Here is a 23,919-nt window from a genome sequence, read left to right on the forward strand (position 1 = left end):
TTCATTTAATTGAACTTAAAAGAATTCATTGAATTCAACGCTGCTGGACACAACTCCAAAAATGTTTCACAGTTCTTTTCTGCAATACAATTGATTTGAAATGTGCAAAGATATGGATAGAATTCATATTAAATTATTTAAGTATAGCCTGTGTTTCTTGTTTGATATCAATTTTCTTTCTGGAAAAAAAAAAAAAAAAGTTGAATTCCACTAAAAAGTGGAGAACAAAAAAAAAAAAAAAAAAAAAAGAACTTTCTGTATATATCTTTAGCAGAGAACTCGAAACCAGAGCTTATATTAAATCATTTAAATACAAGATGTTTTTGTTTTGGATAAATTTGTTGTCGTTTTTATTGTTATCAAGAGACGTTTTAATTTATAAGTTGAACTAGATAAATAATCAGATTTGAAAACTGATAAGAATTTTTTTTTTTTTTTTTTTTTTAATTTCTACAGCATATACATGGAACACTAAAATTACGAACATAATCAAGATAATTCAATATGGAAAATTTACATAAGTTGTTAATTTCATAAAAATAGGTAGCAAGTTGCGTACATCGATATTAGTTTATGATTTAAAATTGTTTTAAATTGTTAAGTTATATTTCACTATTTAATGTTCATTAAAAATCTTACAGCAGGAGTTTTTTTTTTGCTGCATTGAATAGCTTTCTATATTGAATCCAATCAACAGTTTTCATTTTCATTACTAATGTCAAAGAGAGTTAAAGGAGGGTAACCCTCACAGGCAAAAGTCCTCTTCCTGCAACTGAATCACTGAGTCCAACTATTTAATAGATATTTTTCAATGCACGGTTTATTCAGCAGTAAGATAGCATCATAATACATTTTCTTTTTTTGGTAAGAAATATTATTCAAGTTTAATAATATTATGTATTAATATTTTATAATGATTCGATTCCATTTTATCAAACCTATTCACAGACAAAATTATGAGTAAACTATTTTTTTTTTTTTTTTTACATAGGCGTCCCCACTTATCAAGGCCAAGAGGCCACTCAAGGATAAGGGTTAAAGAGTGTACAGTAATCAAAAGGACAATATAGTAATCGATAATAATGGAAGTTCGGTAAATTTGTTAACTTAAGTGGAACGGCTCATCAGAAACTTGTTTACGTTGGACTTGAAGGCAACCATATTATAGACAGCTGGAAAGCAGGAAAACGGAAGACAATTCCACAGGCGTGCAGTTCTAAGAAAAAAAGCTTTGATCATGGAATCTACGTTTAGGTTTAGGCACAGATAAAGAGTGGAGGGAATTATTGATAGTGTTTTCAGCTAGACGAGTGTTCCTTGTGAAAGTTTGGCGAGGCGGGAGGACCATAGACTGAAGCTCAGTCGAACACTTTCCATGAAAATAACGATAAAGCAGAGACAAACTCGCAACATCTCTTCTGTGAGAAAGAAGTTGCAGCGAAGAGAAAAGGACATCTCCCACAAGGCCACAAAGCCTTTCCCCATTGTACAACGGGATCAAGATCAGAGGATCACTTGGTCATATATATATATTTTTCAGTAATGTTTTCATAACTATATTATATAAGAAAAAATGTAATTTAATGGTAGCTTACAAAATTCTTTTGAAGATGTCCTAGAATATCGCTAAGATGGTAAATTGCTTGCTAAAACTACAACACATGGCCAAGAGAGATTACTTTAAAGTAATAAATGTTTATTTTCATAACTATGTTACTATATTAGCAAAACACACAGGGTAATGGTCAACTACAATATTGCTCTTTTCACATGAATCCCCTATACCAAAGAACCTCAATCTGGACCAAGAAAAACTGTTTATATATTTATATGAATGTGCACATATATATATATATATATATATATATATGCACATATCAGTTGTGAAGGGAGGGCAAATTTAGACATGTATTTTTTTATGAGTTTAATGTTTGGAGAAAATGAAAACAAAAGGAGAGACAAAGAAGCCAGAGAGTGAAACAGAGAAAGAGAGCCAATTAAAAAGTGACTTAGGAATTTTGATATGCAAAATAGGGACTACATTATTGTCTGCATATTCCGGGTAGATAACAAACTGTCAGAAGATACCAAAATGCTTAACCAATGAAATCGCAGCAGCCAACAATTGTCAAATTGTATCTTTTGTTTAATTCTTTTTTAAAGACATCTTTTTCTTATTAAATTAATTGAAAGAGTTAAAAAGCCCCATCCACTGTTAAGAATAGATTTCTAAATAATGAATTGCACAAGTCTCCAATCTCTGGTCCCCCCTTGCCAATCTTTCATAATAAACACCCGTCTAGCTGAAACCACTGTCAAAATTTTTTCCCACTCTTTATCTGTGCCTAAATCAAAATGTAGATTCCATGAACAAAGTTTCTTTCTTAAAACTGCACGCCTGTGGAACTCTGTTCCGTCTGCCTGTTTCCCACCTGACTACAACCTGGATGTCTTCAAGTCCAATGTTAAATTCCTGATGAACTGCCCCCTTAAGTAGACACTTTATTAAATCTCAACACTAACATACTGTACATGCAATAACCCTTATCCCTGAGTGGCTTCCGAGCCTTGATAAGTGGTGACCACCTTGTAAAAAAATCTTTTTCATTGAAATTACTATGATAATAGTTTTCAATTATAATTGGCTTCTTCCCCTTAATTTTTAACTGCTTGCTAGCATTCTGAATATTGACCATTGTTTTTGGAAAAGAAAAGTTTTCCTTCGGCGCCTTCCTGTGTTCCATGTAACCTGCTTGGAATATGCCGACAATAATGCAGTTCCTATTTTGCATAAGTACTCGAATTGCTTTGCTATTGTAGTAGCAGCAGCAACAGCTAGGCTGGTTTATGGCATATGAACTCTTTTTCAAATAATTTAATGTCAAAACAAATTATTTACTGCTTGAATGAATCTCTGTTTCATGGCTCATCAGATATTTAATTATGGTTTTCTCTGAATTATCAGCTACTTTTAAAATTTCCTATGAATAATCAGCTACTTGAACAATTCCTACACACAAACTCCCAGAGAAAACAGATAAGTACAGTAAATATAATTATTTATATAGATACTATCATTATAATCATACTTGGTTTAACATTCATTTTATATGCTGGCATCTGTTAGCATTTAGAACTTGACTTGCAAACTGGCTTATCTCTGGCCAGGTCTTTAGCCTCCTTTCTTTCAAATTCGTTTTTATCGCTTCCACCCATGTTTTTTTCTTGGTCTTCAATGTGAACTGAATTGTTTTATATCTACAAATTCAATTTTTTACATATTCTTTCAGCATAGCCATTCCATCAAATTTGCCTCTTCTGCAAACACCTTCCTATACTCTCCAGATTCAATCTTCTTCCAAGCTCATCAAATCTAAGTTTGTGTTTAAGTCACATTACACATCCATCAAATCATTCTCATATAATTTCTATCCATGCAGCACATGTCTTCAACTAGGCAGATTTTATTTCAATATATCAATCTGTATACATATGCCTTATAAACTGTCCTCTTGATCAAGTGGTAATACTCTGTTGGTTTGTAATGTTAAAAAAAAAATATATATATATATATATATATACATATACACACACATACAATAGCAGGCCACCCTGCATTGCCTGGTCATAAAATATATTTTGATTAATACAGATTTTGTATTTACTATTATATTGGATCCAATATATAGTAATCTATATATATAAAAGCGGAAATGTGTGTATGTATGTATGTTCGCGTTTTGTGCATGTCTTCAAAAGGCTTTTTTCAGAGAACCGATCGGTCGCCTTACAACTTCTTAAAACTTTTTATATCGCGCCTAAATGATAATATCTATGACTTAACAACGGTGGTCGCCTCTCTATTTAATTTGCCCGACTTTGAAACGTTAAATATTCAACATTTTCGGATCGGCACGTGTTACTTTCGTTTTTCTGTATAAAAAAGCTAAACTCGATTCAAATCACTGGCCCACGGCCAGTGGTCTCTAGAAAGTGATTTAACGTCAATGTCGGCTTATGTTCATATCAGACGGTTGCTTTCATTTCGAGACAAGACACTCCACCTAATAAACAGGGAGCTGGTTTTCCCCAAAGTTAGGTCAAAACAAATAAATCGGTTTATTGACCTCATTAAAAAGTATCCCGCAGAAAATGTTAACTGCTGAATAGCTATTGCTTACCATCGCTGCATGTGCATTAAGCTTTTTTGTATAAAAAAAAAGCTAACAGACTCGCGGTAAATAAACCACTGTCGACACTGTTTTTTTTTTTGTTTTTTTTTCACATTTTACTATTTTCCAACTGCGCATCAAGGCTTCGTTTTTTTTTTTTCTTTTCATTTACCCAAAAACACACACACCTACAAACACCTGGACAACGCCGGTTATCCCCCCCGCTAGTGATCTATAAAATTAAAATAAAAAAAAAAATTAAAAAATGACTTCACAGAGAATCGAAACCAACATTTAGCTTCTGATTTATTTTTTTCTTTAATATTAATGCCTCAGCTATGAAGACACTTTTGCTGCAACCATCAACCAATAGTTATTACATAATGCATGCATATGCGTAATGCCGTCATTTGACCATTACCTGGCAGATTCCATTTCTTTAATTTTCACACTTTTGCACCAATTTTCTCCCCAACTAAAGCCCAAATATAAAGTTTTTGCATTGGTTCAAATACCCTATATATTAAGTTTCATACTTTTAGACCAAAAACTGACAGAGGATTTGGCAGGCAAAATTTTTTAAACATATATATACGTATACATAAATATATATAGAAAGAGGTTTGTGTTTACTTTAAAAATTTTACAACTATTATGCAAATATAAATCATGTAGAATTTCTGCATGCATATAATTACACGTAATAGTTTACTAAAGATAATCATCCCATAACAAAACCAAAAAAACTAATAGGGAATTAATTAAAATGGATGTTTAAAAGAATATGCAAATTAGCTAGAACTTCTGCAGATCAATGCAATTCCACGACCCATATACAACAAAGTTGTGTTTTCTTTTTAAATAAACAGCAAAAAAAGGATTTTTACTTTGAATATTAATACACAAATAAAAATTTATAGGAGTATAGTGTGTGTGTGTGTGTGTGTGTGTGTGTGTGTGTGTGTGTGTGTGTGTGTGTGTGTGTGTGTGTGTAATCCATTGCTTCTCTCATGTCAAATGAAAGTGTAATTTTCTTAAATTAGTTGTATATTTCAGTGGACACTATCATAAAGAGGATTTTCAAATGTAAAATTCGTGTAATTGGTGAATTTGTGAATGGAATAGACATTTCAATGTAGCTGACTTGCCATGTACTAGGAGAGTGTATAATTATTGGTCAACTTATTTTAGAGTGAATAATTTACATGTATATAAACATTTATTATTTTATAAAGACAAAATATTTATAATAACTAGCAGCATTAGGCAGGTTGAACCATCCTCCTCCACAAGAGGAAGTTTCATAGGAATATGAAATTCACAAACAATCCCCACTCGCATATATATCACAGTGAGAGGAGATGACATGAGGATTTTGCAATTTTTTTGCTAAGAGATGCAAATGTTCTGCTACATACAATGCTTATTATTCCCAAATGGTCACCCATAATCTACTAACCAAGCTCAACATAACTTTGGTGATCTAACGAGAATTGGTGTCAACATGATTATACCAGATAAAAGAGATAAAAAAGGGGGATGAAAATTCAGATGCTTCAGATTGTAAAACTAACAATAGATATTTCCTAAAGTTAGGAATATTTTAAGGGGTAGCACAATCTCCCATTTTAAAATATTTCAGATATGCATTAAAGTTGATGCTTAAGTTTTAGAACTTAGAAGTCTTAGAACTGCACGCCTGTAGAACTGTTCCGTCTGCCTGCTTCCCACCTGACTACAACTTGGATGTCTTCAAGTCCAACGTTAACAAATTCCTAATGAACCGCCCCCTTAAGTAAACACTTCATCAAATCTCCACACTAACGTAATGTACTTGCAATAACCCTTATCCCTGAGTGGCTTCCGGGCCTTGATAAGTGGTGACCACTGTGTAAAAAATTTTTTAAAAAAGTTTAAGCATTAAATTTAAATTTTCTAGAATTAAGATACAATAGAGTTTGGAAAAAATTCAATAAAGGATTCTAGACATAAGTTTAGTTTTTGTGTGATATGTTAATCTTCATAAAAGGACAAACTGTTCAGTTCAAGAAATTAATTTCACCAGTGCTAAGACAAGTATTCATCATAATGTCCACATACGGTTTTGGTTTGGTTGTTTTGTGACATATCAACTCTTTTTGGGTTATTTAATACTGAATCTAGTAATTTTAGAAAAAGTTACCATGTTTCAAGTTCTTTATATATTCGTATTTAGCATAATCACATGGACATGCCTGTTCTCATTAGATCACTGATGTTAAGCAATGTTGAACCTAGTCAGTACCAGATGGGTGACCAATTTGCGAATACCAGGTGCTGTATGTAGGGAGAAGTCGACACCTCCCTACAACAGTTGCAAAAACCTAACGTCATCTATATATATATATATATATATATATATATATATAAAAAAAGCGAAAATGTGTGTATGTATGTATGTTCGCTTTTTGTGTATGTCTGCAAAAGGCTTTTTTCGTCTGCCTTCTCGGTCGGCTCGCCCCTTAAAACTTTTTATATCACGTCTAAATCGTAATATCTACAACTTAAGGGCGGGGTTGTGTGTGTATTTAATTTGCCCAACTTTTACCAGCTTACTGCGTCTTTGAAAAGCGAATGATGAGGCATGGGAAACAGTAACTGGCTTGCAGCGCAAAACTAGGTCAAACATCACAGCACTTCCTTGATCCTGTAAACCTTAACTTAACACGCTTATCAATTCCTCTCCCCTCGTGGCTGAGATGGTTAGGTGCCTGGCTTTTTTTCCCTTTTGTTTCCACCTTCGCGTCAAGGCTTCGGGGTCCAATCCTACCTTCCTACTAAAACTTTTTCTTTTACACCTCCAAACACCCGGGCAACGCCGAGTACCCCCACTAGTCTATAATATAAATCTCACCTGTCTGTTTGAATGTATTTATGAATGTTTGTATGTCTCGCAAAAACTTTTGACAGAGGCAACGAATTTTTATGAGATTGGTATTATTTTGAAGTTCGACCCTTCAGACAACAAATATTGAAAAATTGGTCAAAAACATTCATTCCTTTGCCCTCAACTGGGCACTTTTCTATAGGATGGAGGGGTCGCTTGTTTCACCAATATTTTAAAAAATCATCCCCTCTTTTTGATTGTCTAGCCTTAATTTAAACTTACGTTATTTCCGGTTTGGCGATGGGTTCAACAGCTAACGGGTTAGTTTTTTTCACTTTCTTTTCATCTATAACAGTAGGGGTTCGAGCTTTCCTGCCTACTACCACCTTTTTTTTTACGCTCGCAATTTTCCCCCCCTTTTTTTTTTGCTCACCCAACACCCTTACACACCTCCACTTTCTTTTCCGCCTTCGCATCACGGGTTCGAGCCTGCCCGCCTACTACAATTTTTTTTTTTTTTTTAGCACAGCTCAACACACCTACAAACACCCATGCAACGCCAGGCACCCAGGCTAGCCTCTCCTAATGGGAGATATACCTGCAACTGGGGGCAGCTTATGAATTTCACACGCCAATGAAATTTCTTCCTTTAGAGGAAGCCGGTTAAATCTGCATTAAGGTTAGCGCCGCAGTTCTATTTCACTCGTTTTTTATATATTCAAATATTTATGACATAAACTCTTTTCAGGTTCAATCATTTTGGAAAAGTTTTTATGCTTCAAGTTCTTGATATCTCCAAATATTTTTTCATGGTGTTTAGTTTGGTTGTTTAGTAGAGAAAAATTGTTTTTAGCTTTGCAGAACAGGATTGAGTTTTGCAAAGAAAAGAAAAAAAAATCAATGTTTGATGCATTTAAGCTAGGAAGCCGATATCTTCAGATCAGCCTGATCTGTTAGCAGCAGACCACATACTGTATTGGCTGATCTTTTCTAAGGCCTTGACTAACAAGCATAAAAAAGTCTAAACTGTTTGGGCATCTCTTAAGTAATTCTCATTTTGGGAAACGCCATAATCCATCTTAATGCTCACCAGATTAATCATTCCTTTTCAACGTCGCAGTCATCAAAATCTAAAAATTAACAAGATTACAATTGTTAGTGTGATGTAACAACTAGTAGCACTAGTCGTAAAGTAGCTTAATTAATCTTCTATAATATAAAGTGCAATTGTGTGTGTGTGTGTGTGTGCAGCTAAAAGTTAGAATCTACACAAGACACATACACAAAGCTGAAATATCATTTTTCAGACAATTTTCCCCCTCTTTATTAAGCCACTAGCGAGAGTGCCCGACATTGCCCGGGTGTTTGGAGGTGTGTGGTTTGGGGAGGGGAAAAAAAAAAAAAAAAAAAACTGCCCGGCGTCGCCTGTGTAAAAGAAAAAAAGTTTTGGTAGATAGGATCGAACCTGGAACCTTGAGGCGAAGGTGGAAAAAAAATCCTAACATGTAACCAACTCACCCACCATGGCAGAGTAACAGAAATGTGATTTAATTTAACTTAAATGCACGATTTTAATGATAATGAGGTCAAATATATCCTGCAGTCAGCTTTCACTGCGAGGCTGTTTTTTTTGTTTTCTTTTCAACTTTGGCTGTTTGTTTTCCCCAAGATGCTGGGGAGGGGGAAACCAGCTCCCTATAAAAAGGGGAGTGTCCCAATGAATAGCAATTGTCTGATATAAGCAACTAAACATTTCTTTTGGAACTTCTTTGTACAAGAATAAAAAAATGTGAAAAATTTATAAAAAAAAGGAAAGAAGTTTAACCTTTTAAAAAATATCCTTTGAATCCTAACTTTGCAAACTAACTAATCACTCAGAGTCATTCAACTAAAGGACTGTAGAGGCTTGGTCGACATTCACCGATACCTGGTATCACAGTCATGATGTGAGCATAGGTAAAGGTTTCCCAACCCCTAACAAAAAATGAAAAGGTTGTCAGAAACAGCATTAAGGCGGAGGCGATTTCGAAAGTTCAATAAATAACTTTTCTTTTACAATAGAAATAAGCAGTTACCAAAAATTTACTTTTTTATATAGAAATAAAAAGGTAAATTAAGACATTAAATAAGAATAAACATTAAAGGACGATAAGTATATAATTATATAATAGAAATAAATAGAAATAAACCAATTTATTTAGATTTAAAAAAATATTAAAAATATTTTTTAAAAAGTCAAATAAATCGCAATACTCTGAGACTATTGAATATAAAAGGCTAAAAATTTAATCAAAGATTTAGTTATTTTTAAATTTCATTTAGAAATAATATTCTATAAAGTGGAATAAAAATCAATTAGCGATTGAAGCTGCAAAAAAAATGCTAAATTTTAAAGAGTTATCAAAGATAAAGAGAAAATAAAACAAAAAAATGAATATCAAAAAGATAAAACATGTTAATTGTTATTCCCCTTGAAATTTGATGTTATTGTATTTTTGCTGAATTAATCATGACTTTTCTTTATATTTTTTAATATATAAAATAACTCCTAAAATTGATTTTTATTAATTTCATGGTGCATGTTTAATTCATGGTTAAAATATTTATTTTGACTTTTATCTTTAACTAGCGAGGGGGTCAGTTGACGCACTTCTGATGGTCCTTTTGGGCTAATTTTTCGATATTTGTCGTCCGGAGGGTGGGGCTTTAATATGATACCAAGTTTGTGAATTTTTGTTCCGTCGGTCAAAAGTTTTTAGCAGACACACAAACATACATAAATTTTCGCTTTTATATATATAGATGAAAGAAATTTTGCGAAAAAAATCAAATCGTTTTCGAAATTCCCTTAATTGTATTTCCACTTTTTCGCTGTACCAAATATTTTCGTTACACAAAAACTTTTGATTATATAATAATATATTTCAAAACAACAATTCCACAGAAATCGGAATCGTACTTGGTATCAGAATCGTGATTCAACATTTTCCTAGAATCGGAAAAAATTTAGGAATCGTCCCAACACTAGTCTAATGTGAATGCATATCATCATAGGTTTAGTCTGTTCATATAAGCATTTGTTTTCTACATTCGTCCTTTTGGAGGCCAACAAGAACAGAATTAATGATATTTTTTGTTTTTTCTTAAATAATGTCAAAATTCATTACTTTCCAATCCTTGAGAAACACTAGTTCTTTATGCACCTCAAGTGTTATTTAGCATTTTTGCAATCTTTTTCTATTAAAAATCTCTGGGTTCTAGGAAGGTCTTCAATTACATCCCTGGAACAAAAATATGAAAAAAAAAAAAAAAAAAAAAAAAAAAAAAGACTCTTATAAGGGCTTTTTTCATAACCAGATATATTTTGAAACTACATTTACCAAAATTCTTAGATAATTACGTTTCATTTTGAATAATTATGATACAATATGACGGTATCTCCACTTCCATAAAAATGGAAGGAGACATTTTACTTCAAAGACGAATTACCATTATTTTAAAGGTTCATTTTATGGCAAAATAGATATATCAAATTATGTCCTACTGGAGAACAGATTTCTTAAAAAAGGCTTCAAAAATTCTTTTTTTTTTACTTTTGTATTCACCCCCAAATGTCATTAAAACATAAGCTACTGTATATTAGGGGACAGATTTATAAGGTTTGATGGAGTCTAATTTGCCTTTAATGTTATCTATGTACATGTTTTGAAGATGAAAAATTAAAATGTTGTCAATGTATCTAAAATATACTGTGTTTGGAGGTAATCTAAATTCCTGAAAACATGCATATAGATAACATTAAAGACGCAGTCGAACCCTCCATAAAGTTCACCTATAAAACAGAAAACAATTTTTACCTTTTCTAGACATACTTGTTATAAAATCCAATGATAAACTATCCTTCAAAGTTCACTGCAAAACTACACACAAAAAGGATTACATACATTTCTACTTACACGATAACAAAATAAAAACATGATAATTGGTTGCTTTCTACATGCATTCAGAATATGCAGTCCAGAATATCTGGACGAAGAATTCAAATACCTCACAAACAAACCTTGCAATATCTCACATATTTCATATTAAATGCTAAGTGAAAATCCACACAAATATTTTCCAGGATAAATAAACAAAAATAATATACACCAGACATCTTCTAAACAGACATCTTTTACCTACACACACCAATAATATAATAATTTGCAACACTAAACGAACTAGGAATTCCAATCATACAAACCACATCACAAACTATAAGACAAATATTAAAAACAACAAAACATCTCCAAAACAAACCAGTTTCCAATGCAGGCCATTTCCATTGTTCCTTGCTAAAATTGCCATCATAGATATGTTGGTGAAATGCAGTGTAAATTAGAAAAAAGGCTCAATGAACATAAAAGAGATATAAGAAATAGCAATTCTCTAAGTGCATGTAGTGTCACCTCCTCCTTGTTTAGAAATACAATTGAAAATAAAGACTTATACTAAGATCAAACAACTTTTCAAGTAAAATTTTAAGAGGAAACCAGTGGTGGCAGCATCAAATATCACTGGGTTTTACAATTATATTACAGGGTCTGTAACTACACAGGATATAAACAGCAAAGCTTAAAATTTATCACATGAAAAAATTATGTACTATTAAAAAGTTTGTGTTTTCTGAAGTTATATGCAAATGGAAACGTGTGATCGTATATTTGTTTTTTGTTTTTTTTTAACCAAAGTACACATTAGTAAGGCAGTAGTTTTTACAATGTCAGTACCAGAGTTAGAATCTCATCTGTCAGAGTTTAAAAAAAACAAAACTTTTTTTAACTGAATATGTTTTATAAATTTAAAAAGAAGCTATGTGACCTTTTTTGATAATAAAAAAAAGGTAGGTATAAAGGCAGCATTAACACAAAATAAATTCTTGCTTTAAAAACAATGTTTTTCAATAAATAAAAGATGCATGTTTAAGAAAGAGTTGACAAATTGATTAAAAAAAAAATGTGGTTTTAAGCAAAAACAATGCTACTTAATCATTATGTAGAAAATAGTAATATATCCAAAAATTACAAAAAATTTAGAAAATTATTTTTAGTTTGGTTTACATTTTGTTTCAAACAGATATTTTTTTTATTAAAACACAATAGCAGTTCTACTTGATGAATTTTCGTAATTTTTGGACATATTACTATTTTCAACATGAGAATTAAATAAGTACTGTTGTTTTTGCTTAAAACCATATATTAAAAAAAAAAAAAAAAAAAAAATCGATGCACCGACTATATCTTAACAAGCACCAAAATATGTAAATACATTCATTGTAGTTATTCTCCTGCAAATATTAAGCTACAAATTTTTTTCCACAAAATATCAAATCTTTTTCTTTGTACTTGCTATAAAGTAGCAGAAGCTAGATAAAGATGGAAACTGATATATTCAGGTATTAAATCTACACAGCTCAAGAAGCAGGTATAATAAATTAGCATAGAATTGAAAAACAAATGCTAATACAAGGATCAGTTGTACACGGGTTCGTAATTCATTCTGGGGGAAAAACAAAAAGTGTGCCTCCTAGTTTTATGTAAATGACAAAATTTGTTAAATTTTGGTAACTTGGAATAATTTGTCGTGTTTTGCAGAGTCATTTGCAGAAAGTACTAACGAGTAATGAAATATAGATGCAAGAATAGCGAATATATTGAACATTTGGTATTTGCCTTTCTTTTACTGCCATCTGCTTCCTTGTTAGATATGACAACATAAAATTGATTTGGTTTTTTCTGTAGAAGATATGCTGAGCAGGTATAAATATTTTCGTCAAAGTTACTCATCTTTCTTGTCGGACAAGTAATTCATCAAAAGGCTTTCGTGTGATAAAAAAAGGAAATAGGTTTTGATTTAGTATTATGTAGAGTGGGGATTTTTATTGGGAGGAAGGAGGTGTAGAAAATCCAGTTTTGCAACAAAAGGTTACATACAGATCATTTATTAAAAGTTTGTGAATGTGATTTTATATTTTCCAAATTCCCTGCATTTTTCTTAAAAAAGAAACAACTGGACTTATCTTGACATAAAAGTAGTTTAAAATCTAATCAGTTTTTATGTACTTTCTTCCAACACAATGGAATAAATGTGGTATTTATAACGTACCCAAAGTTAAATCATAAAAACATTATTTCATATTATTTGGACTACTGTTCTCATCTTTGATGTTATTCTCAACGTTTGAACCAATATAACCTTCAAACTTCTTCAGATGTAAAACTCGGAATCTATACAAGAACTTGTAGCACAATAGATAAAAATGCTAAGTATAATCTTTTTTAACGAGTCTTCTGGAAGTTAGAGGCTCAATACTTAATACAAACAATACTAAGAATAAAAATGTAAATCTATCCGATCGTGGCTGATGGAACAAGAGCAAACTACCTCGGTGAATTAAAAGGTTCTGTTAAAAATTTCAAAGATTCCGAGTTTGACAAGACACACCTGAAAAAAGTTGGTTACATTGAGCAAAACCTAAGAACGTTCAAGAGTAATTTGAATAATCCAATTGCTCGATAGTCATCCTAAAAATTCTGAAGTAAAGATTATTTTATTCAGGCAAAGATCAACACATATTTGAGATATGGAAAGGTGGAGTATCATTGCAAAGTACTTGATCATGATGAGATTCAAATATAAAAGTTTCCAAAATATTCCAGTGTTGACCAAAAATAATTTGGTTAAATTGGTGATGGTCATAAAGTGGGTGATTAGTTTGTAAAATTTGTATAGAAAATTGTCCCCCCCCCCCTAAACTATTTTGGAAATAAAAAAAAAAGAATTCTCTAGCAAAGGAAAAGATAAAGGAACTACACTACTTTTATGAAAAAAGTTATTTTCCAAATAAATTCTACAACTCCTAAAAATTGAAATGTACAATCAAATCATTGCTGCATTTTAACTAGAAAGCCTATTCCATTAACATACCATAAAAGAAACAATTATCTATAATATATACAATGACCTATCCCTCCCTCTACTTAAAAATTAACCATAAAATACTTAAAATTAATTTGCACAACTAAAGTACTATTTTATAACTATAAAAAAAGATATCAAATCGATGAAGTTTGGATGTGTTTAAGTCAGTTCAATGACTGAACATATCTAATTTTCTTTTGGCTTAATCCTAAAGTACAATAAGATCTGCCATAATGATTATAAAATTCAATCTATGCATGCTATATTATCAATATTCTCATTGCAGTTGATAACGACTAAATACACAAATGATAAGACCCTTTTGAAAAGAATTCTATTTTTAAAATCAATCAAGCTAAACATAAATTTTCTAATTTCAATATTTCCTCCCGTATCAGAAAACACATTATGTGATATACAAATATCTATGTGATGTTGCCAAGCTAATCAAAAACCTTGATTCCAATAAAGCAACTGGCCCTGATGGTATTCCAATTGTAGTACTCAAAAACTTCAACCAGAACTAGCGCCCATACTTAAAAAAACTATTTAAACACTAAGACAGTATTTAAATAGTTTTTAATTGCTTCCCATCACCCTGGAAAATCTCATCAGTATGCCCTGTATTTAAGAATTCAGGTGATCGCTCATCTCTCTCAGTACAGGCCAATAAGTCTCCTGTGCATCATGAGTAAGTTGCTGGAATCTGCTAAAAGTAATTAACCATCTCAGCAAAAATAACCTTCTTAGTGACCAGCAGTATGGTTTCCGTTCTGCTAGATCAACAGCAGATGTGCTTACAGTTATATTGCATAGGATTAGCGAATTTCAACAGAGACTACCTTTCTAGGGCAATTGCTCTTGACATATCAAAGGCCTTTGATAGAGCATGGCATAATGGTTTGATTCACAAGATCTCCAGCTATGGTATAGCTGGAAATGTCTTCTCAATTATTAAATCATTTCTCTCTGATAGGTTCATAAGAGTAGTGGTTGATAGGCAAAAATCAGAAGCTCATAGTATTAATGCTGGAGTCCCTCAGGGGTTCATCCTGGGCCCAACACTCTTTCTGATCTACATTAATGATCTTCCAAATCATATCCTTACATCATTTGTAGACATCTATGCTGATGACACTACTATCTATGGTAACACATCTAAGACTGTAAACAACCAAGTTCTCTCCGGTTCTCTTTCCTCTGATCTTGAGTAAGAGGTACAATGGGGAAAGAGGTGGCTGGTTACTTTTAATGCATCTAAAACTAAGCTTTTATCTTTACATCATCAACACTCTGATCCCCATCTGGCATCAATTGAAATGAATGGTTCTCATCTTAGGGAGGCCTCATGTTTTGACAAGCTTCTGGGCTTGACATTAACTCCTGATCTGAAATGGAACACATACATTAAATCTGTTGCCAAGGCCACTGGAAAAATGGTGAGATCCTTCTATCAATCCAGTAGATAGAGAATTGCATCAGCAATGATCTATCTATATAAGAGCCAGGTACATCCAAGGATGGAGTACTGTTGCCACATCTGGGCAGGAGCTACTAGAAAAGACTTATCCTGCCTTAATAGAGTTCAAAATAGACTTCGTAGCCTCGTAGGGGATATCCTTTTCTCTTTCCTGCAATCTCTTTCTGACAGAAGAGATGTTGCGAGTTTGTCTCTGCTTTATCGTTATTTTCATGGCAAGTGCTTAACTGAGCTCCACTCTCTGCCCCCCACTCGCCAAACTTTCACAAGAAACACCCGTCTAGCAGAAAACACTATCAATAATTTCCCCCACTCTTTATCTGTGCCTAAACCTAAACGTAGATTCCATGAACAAAGCTCCTTTCTTAGAATTGCACACTTATGGAATTGTCTTGTTTTCCTGCTTTCCAGCTGACTACAATATGGTTGTCTTCAAGTCTAACATAAACAAGTTTTTGATGAGCCATTCCATATAAGTTAACAAATTTGCCAAATTTCCATTACTAACGATTACTTTATTGTCCAATTGTCTACTGTACACTCTTTAACCCTTATCCTCGAGTGGCTTCTTAGCCTTGATAAGTGGTGATGCCGTTGTAAAAAAAAAAAAAAAAATTATAAAATCCCTTTCTTACATGTACTCATTTACACTGTTCTATATGAAGAAAAAACAACCACTATAAACTCTTGTATCTCAAATTACAAAAGTGAGCATAAAAAGTCTAAGCCATATGAAACTAATAGATTAAAAAAATGTTAAACTAATTTATAACAAATTAGATTAATCATAAACTTATTAATAACCATAACTTCATTAACTTATATTGTCATTATCAAATGCAACCAAATTTTAAACCAAATTTAAAAAATTATAGATATTTCGAATAAACAGTAATAAAGTAAGATTCTTTTTTTACAAGAAATTTAAGACTTTAAATCCTTCCCATTTAAAAAAAATAAGTAGAAACAACCAATATCATCTAAGTTCAAATGACCTTTTGGAAGACTAAATCAAGTCGTATCACGTTTTGTTAAATTTATGTTTTCTTTAATATTTTAGCTTTAAGAAGTTGACATTTATTTTTTTAAGTTCAGTTTCTTTTTAATGCAATTTCGATAGAAAATATTAAAATATAAAAAATTATTCGTGACATTTGAAAATTTAGAAAACTGAATGTTTTTTTTATTTAAATGATTAAAATCAAATTCTATCCTCCTCCTCTTGAGAGTATTCATGCTAACCACACAACCTACATCAATTCAGACTTACAGCAATTGTCAACAACAGTCATGTACCGTTTTCTCTCCATGAAGGGGTGACCCTTGGATTAATACCACCAACAAAACAAAGAGAAAAACGAAAATCTCAGAAAAAAAAATCATTTTAATCGTTTAATAAAAAAAATTATATAACTAGTGTTGGGACGATTCCTAAATTTTTTCTGATTCCAGGAAAATGTTGATTAACGATTCTGATACCAAGTAAGATTCTGATTCCGGTGGAATTGTTATTTTGAAATATACCATTATATAATTGAAAGTTTTTGTGTAGTGATAAACTTTGGTACAGCAAAAAAGTGGAAATACAATTGAGGGAATTTCGAAAACGATTTGATTTTTTTCGCAAAATTTCTTTCATTGAAGATAAAAGTCAAAATAAATATTTTAACCATGAATTAAACATGCACCATGAAATTAATAAAAATCAATTTCAGGAGTTATTTTATATATTAAAAATATAAAGAAAAGTCATGATTAATTCAGCAAAAATACAATAACATCAAATTTCAAGGGGAATAACATGTTTTATCTTTTGATATTCATTTTTTTTGTTTTATTTTCTCTTTATCTTCGATAACTCTTTAAAATTTAGCATTTTTTTTGCAGCTTCAATCGCTAACTGATTTTTATTCCACTTTCTAGAATATTCGTATTTCTAAATGAAATTTAAAAATAACTAAATCTTTGATTAAATTTTTAGCCTTTTATATTCAATCGTCTCAAATTATTCCTATTTATTTATTTGACTTTTAAAAAAATATTTAACAATAATTTTATTTTTTAAATCTAAATAAATTAGTTTGGTAAATGCTATCTTACGCTACAACAGAACACTCCCCCCTCCCAATGTAAACAGAATTTTTGTGAAATGGTAAATGTTGGCGCGTTACTTATGGAAAAGCGGTTAATTAAACTGCAGAAGAACCTGTTAAACTACACAAGTCCTATAATTGAATACCCCCACCCCCAAAAATGAACGAAAAACAAAAATATGTTTGGTGGTTATGTTTTTCTAAACCGCTTGTGAAAACTAATTTTAGATCAATTAAAAAGCATTAAAACTACCTAAGAAAAAATAAACCACATTTTTTTTAAAATTGGATTTGAAATGACTGCTTAAAAGATTCCTATGCAATATAAGACATCCCAATACGCCCGTTTGCACATGAACGTATCATGTAAGAAAAACACTACCGAAGGCAGTGAAATGTCATAAAATAGTTCCAAGGTCTAGGGGTTCATACCATGCAAACGGTAAATTTGCGACAGGTTTGATTATCAGATTCATTGTCAGAGACCTCAAATACCCCTAAAAAAACAAATTAGAGTGGTCGGTGTTCTGTTGTGGCGCAAAGTAACATTTACCTTTTGTTTATTTCTATATTTATTTCTATTATATAATTATATACTTATCTTCCTTTAATGTTTATTCTTATTTAATGTCTTAATTTACATCTTTATTTCTATATAAAAAAGTAAATTTTTGTAATTGTTTATTTCTATTGTTAAATAAAAGTTATTTATTGAACTTTCGAAATTGCCTCAGCCTTAATGCTGTTTCTGAGATTTTTTTTTTGTGCAAAGAAGTTCCAAAAGAAATGTTTATTGCTTCATTCGCAGAATATTTTAATGAAATGTAAATTTCTAAAAGAAAAAAAAAATTAAATTCACTTACCACATTGTTCTCTTAAACCTTTTATTGTTTAAATGATTAATCTCACTTTAAACAAACAGTTCAACTTAAAATTATAAGAGAATCGTAGTGAAAGAATCGTAAATCTAAGGTATTTTTTATGATGCGATTCCGATTCCTCCCAAAATACATGATTCTTATGATTAACGATTCCGATTAATCGTCCCACCACTATATATAACATACGGTTTTCTAAATTTTAAATTAAACTTGTGAAATAATGTTTTCAAAAATGTGACCAAGTTTCTGTATTAGTGATGTGTTGAGACTGAAAAGGAATTGGAAGCACTTAAATTGTCACAGAGAAAGTAATTTTGAACAAATTCAATTTTTTTTTTTTTTTTACCAAAGCATCACCACTTATCAAGGCCAAGAGGCCACTCGAGGATAAGGGTTACCGCGTGTACAGTAGACAATTGGACAATATAGTAATGGTTAGTAATGGAAATTCGGTAAATTTGTTAACTTATATGGAACGGCTCATCAAAAACTTGTTTATGTTAGACTTGAAGACAACCACATTGTAGTCAGCTGGAAAGCAGGAAAATGGTACTTGAAAAATGTAATTTCAATCCTAATTATTTTTTTTTCAATAAAAGGAGCAAAGACCAAATTTTAAAATAATAAAAGGTTTAATACAGAAATATGCAATTTTTTCTTTTTAAATTGGTTTTCTTTAAAAAAGATTTCAAGAAATTCAACGAATCGCAAAACGTTAAACCGCTACAAGAAAATTATAATGATAAACAGGAAAAACATGGAAATACAATAAATAAAATCACAAACATGTATCAAACGTTTGTAACGTTATCGTTACATACAAACAAGAGTAAATTGTATCATTATTTAATTTTTTGAACCATTATCCTCATCTTCCAGCTGTTGCTTTCACAATGCTTCGGCCAATCACTCCTTTGGCCCTCGTCAGGTCAACCGCGACGGGATAGAAATGTTGAATTTATTTAATGTTACAGTTTTAAACCAAATTTAATTAATCAAGTCATAGTTGTCTAACAAATTGCCTTAATGTGATAAAATAAATTGGAAAAAAAAATGTAGAGAAATTAATTCAAATATTTACACTCATAAACTCCATCATTGCTGTTAGATCTCAAAAGCTATCTAACAAGCAGCTTTTAAATAACATTTTTATTTTGACAATGTGTGTGTGAACAATAACTTTCCTGAGGTAAAAAATGTTTAAATATTTACCTCTTGGATAGACACCTGGATCCATAAAAGTTGCCAAGGCAAAATTTGCAACCACAAATAAGGATAATATTCCCTGATAAATTGGGATAGCAATGGAATATTTTTCAAGGTGGTCTGGGACTCTGCAATATGAAATACGAAAATAAAATTAAGTATATTACCAGAATAAGAGAGGTAAAAAAAAAAAAAATTTTTTTTAAATGTACACTTATTTGTCCAGAATTCTTCCTATATTAATAAACAAAAATAAAAGAAAAATCTGTATGATGTATGTATCCATGATGAAAAGAAAATAGCATTCCAAAAATCACGTAAATTGATCAAGTAGTTTTAGTTTTATAAATAAAATCATTTTTAAGTGATTAATGGAAATGTATAGACATTAAACTAAAAATCTTCCAAGTTTTAATTGAGTTATCTCCCTTTTGTTAAGATTGTTTTAAAGAAAAAAAGTGATCCGAGACAGTCGCTCCTCAGTTACTCAGTTATTAAAAATAAATCTACTTAATTTACATTTTGTTTACAGTTTTTAAATCTATTTTCATTTTGTCACAAGTTCATACATCATACAGATTTTTTGTTAATTTTTGTGAATTCTGGACAAGAACCAGCAAGGTGATACATATTTTTCACATCAATTTAACTTTGTCAATTGAATATTAATTGAAATGAAAAATGCAATAGTGAAATCAATGAATTTTAAAAATTCTAAAAAAAAAAAAAAAAAATGTAAAAAAATCCACCTGAATGAATTTGTATCTTTATAAACAAGTCAATTTGATCGTTTGTTAATAATAGACAAAAAAAAAGCAAATTACTCTGAGCCTTCAAATGGTGATAGGAATTTAAAACTCTTTAAACTGCCAAATAGTCATTTTTTTATCTTAATTTTCTAGCAAATGCTTGTGTATTAAAATGATTAACTGTTTTTTTTTTAAGTTATTTTATAAAGATTTATGTAGAAAGGTAAACACACAAAATGAAACCCGGATTCTTGAAATATAACTAAAATATGGATTATACTGGCAGAGGACGAAAGGTTTGATTGTTTTGTTTTATGGCATATCAATTCTTTTTGGGTTATTTAATGCTGAATCTAGTAGTTTTGGTCAAAGATTTATACTTTGTTCTTTATATCTGCAAACTTTGTTCATGGTGTTGGGTTTGCTTGTACTAAGAGAATTAGTTTTGCACTTAGCTTTGCATAACATAATTAAGTTTTGCAAAAGGAAAGAAAAAAAAAACATCAATGCTTGGTGCATTTTAGGTGAGGAAGCCAATATTTTTAGTAGCATCATCAAGAATGAAAGGTTGCTCAATGTCTTTGAAATGAAATGGCAAAGAACCATCCTTGGAGTAACTGTGTGATAGACTAAGAAATGCAGATATCAAAAAGAGATCTAATATTAACAGGGCTATAAAAAAAATGAAAAAAAAGATTAACACTGTTTGGATATGTTACATGGCTACCAGACCTCAGCTTTGTAAAGAAATTATACCAAGAAAATGTTATTCAAGAAAGATAAAGAAGGCAACTCCTAAAGAGATAGCTGACCAGATAAGGATTTAGACAGACATGTCGCTTCTGAAAGCTGAAAACTGGTCTAAGATAATGGTAAGTATCAGAATTGCAGAATGTTGTTTACAAGCATGTGGCAAAGATCTCTGGAGTATGTAAATATGTTATTTTTTGTTTTCATATTTTAAAATTTCAGTCATGTGGAGAGTTTTTGTGTTTTTTTAAATTGGACATTTCAGACATTTTATTCATTGTTTTGGAAATTCAAGGAGACATTTTTTTTAAAATAACAGTATAATACTATAATTACATATACACACACACACACACATATATATATATATACACACACACACACACACACACACACACACACACACTAACTAGAAGCCCGGCATTTCCCGGTCATACAAAATGCTTAAACATAATATTTTAATTTATACAAATTTTGTATATATTATAGAATCAATCCTCTTATAAGGAATAATTTACCTGATGGACTAATTCGCATAAAAAATTAAAAAAATAATGACAATGTTGTTCATCAAATTCCATCTGTGTTTGTTTGCAATATCACATCGGCTGATATTTGAGCTAAACGATAAATGTTCTGGAAACGTTACTCCTGATTAATGTTTACTTTTAAAATATGTAAATGAATAATAAATGATTTGTGGCGATTTGAAATAGTACCTCTTCTTTCATCATAAATTGAACTCATAAGAAAAAAATTAAGATAAAATGGTAAGGTACACCCAAGCTGGACAGGGGATCATTCAATCTGTAGTCGAATGTTCTACTACTGAGCCATATATTCAGATGTCAATAATTGTTTTTTTAGAAAGAAATGATTTGCTAAGATTTTATTATTTCCCTTATCGGTGTAACATGTAAAAATTCTTTTTTATCTATAAGAAAAAAACTTTAGGATCAGATTTTTTTGATTTTCAATACTCAGATGAATTTCTGCACAAAACATATCTAAGAACACTGCCAGACATATAAGTTGGCTTTGTGTGAAATTTGCAAAAGATAGACTCAGCCATTTCAAAACCTATGAGGAAGGAACTCTCTCTCTCTCACACACACACTTATCAATGATATTACTTTTATATAGTAGTAGCTATAAAACAACAATTCACAAAAAGGATAAAGATTCAAATGTCACTAAATATAACAGTAAAAAAACTAAAACTGAAATAAAACAGTAAGGGTACTTTTCATTTTCTGTTTTAGGAACCAGAGTTTCATTTTTGCTGACCTCAAAATGCAAAAGCCATTTGGAGACGTCACCTCATTCAACAAATGCTAACAATCTTTTTACACACACAGCTTTACATAGTCCGCTTTGCAGCCTCTGCTTGAGGGAATAAAAGTCTATCTTAACCCCACCACATTCTCTACCAGGGAGTATAATTTAGAAAATTATTTTTCTTCACATTCCTTAAACCAGCAGAACTCCTGCCAACCTTGAAATTATCAAAACAACCACAGTTGCATTCCAAATGAGACATCTCCTGAGCTGTATCTCATCATGATCTAAATTATAACTGCTATTCATTATCTTGCTTCTCTCATCAGCCCAAGTGATTTTGTTCATTTCTTACTAGATTTTACCAAACCAATATGAGCAATCGCAGAGACTGATCTGCATAAGTATATAAAAAGTTGGTTAAAAGATATTTTTTTAGTTAAAATTTATAACTTAAAACTTGAATCTATTTGAAAGACTTTTCAATAAGGAATTTTAATATAACTAGAGATGTATAATTACATTTACTGATTACAAACTAATGAAGAAAAGAAAAGTATAACTTATTTACCTCGACAATAGGTTAGACACAATGTCAAGTCAGGTTTTGAAATGCCAACATACAAGGCTAAGTGCTCTCTGGTATGTCAGCATTCCCAGGAAAGGCACCATCGGGCAAGTATCAATAAAGTAATCACTTCTCGGAGAGATGATAGATCTAAGACCGAACAGAATGATATCTCAGCCAGACAGCAACAAAGCCACTGTCGGACTGATTGTCAAGATGGCATCGTACAAGTAACATAAAAATGTTTTTTATTAAAATAGTCTACAATAGAAAGCAATAATTTTTAAAGCAGACATTTGATCGTTTTTAGACACTGAATTTCATGAACCTTTTTTTCTTTTTACATAGGAATCACCACTCATCAAGGTCCGGAGACCACTCGAGGATATGGGTTAGGAGTATACAGTAGTCAATTGGACAATATAGTAATTGTTAGTAATGGAAATTTGGTAAATTTGTTAAAGTGGAACAGCTCATCAACAACTTGTTTATGCTGGACTTGAAGACAATCAGATTGTAGCCTGCTGGAAAGCAGGAAAACGGAAGACAGTTCCACAGGCGTGCAGTTCTTTAGAGTAAACAAGAATTTCATACGTGGCAAATAGATATCATATTTGAATATAAAACTGGTGAAAAGAACTGTACAGAACAAATTTAAATTTGGATTATTCAGATTTTACCATTTTCAATCTGATGCTGTATTTATGTTTTGCCTAATGTAACCTTTGACCTTCTTAACATGGGTAATTGGAAGGAATTTAAGACCGAGCCATTTATTTAATCCCGTAGGGAGTAGATTTTTATTCTTATTCTGTTAATTTGTGTTATTGTCTGTAATAAGAATTGAATTCTAACTTCTAGCTAGGAGACTTACTTGAAAGTTTTCCAAATGCTTTTAAACATTAGGACATGGAAA

The 23,919-nt window shown here is 31.2% G+C and overlaps 1 protein-coding gene across 1 annotated transcript in view; it reads right to left on the reverse strand.

Moving 5' to 3' along the window:
- LOC145268171 (palmitoyltransferase ZDHHC8-like) overlaps positions 1 to 23,919 on the reverse strand; it is a 110,899-nt gene that overhangs the window by 71,614 nt on the left and 15,366 nt on the right. The window contains exon 2 of the mRNA XM_080123382.1: positions 19,665 to 19,786. Coding sequence (XP_079979508.1) covers positions 19,665 to 19,786 — 122 coding nt within the window. The remainder of the gene's footprint in view (positions 1 to 19,664; positions 19,787 to 23,919) is intronic.

This window comes from Euprymna scolopes, chromosome 43, assembly GCF_053919585.1.
Source record: "Euprymna scolopes isolate OS-2025 chromosome 43, ASM5391958v1, whole genome shotgun sequence".
Classification (NCBI taxonomy): Eukaryota; Metazoa; Mollusca; class Cephalopoda; order Sepiida; family Sepiolidae; genus Euprymna; species Euprymna scolopes.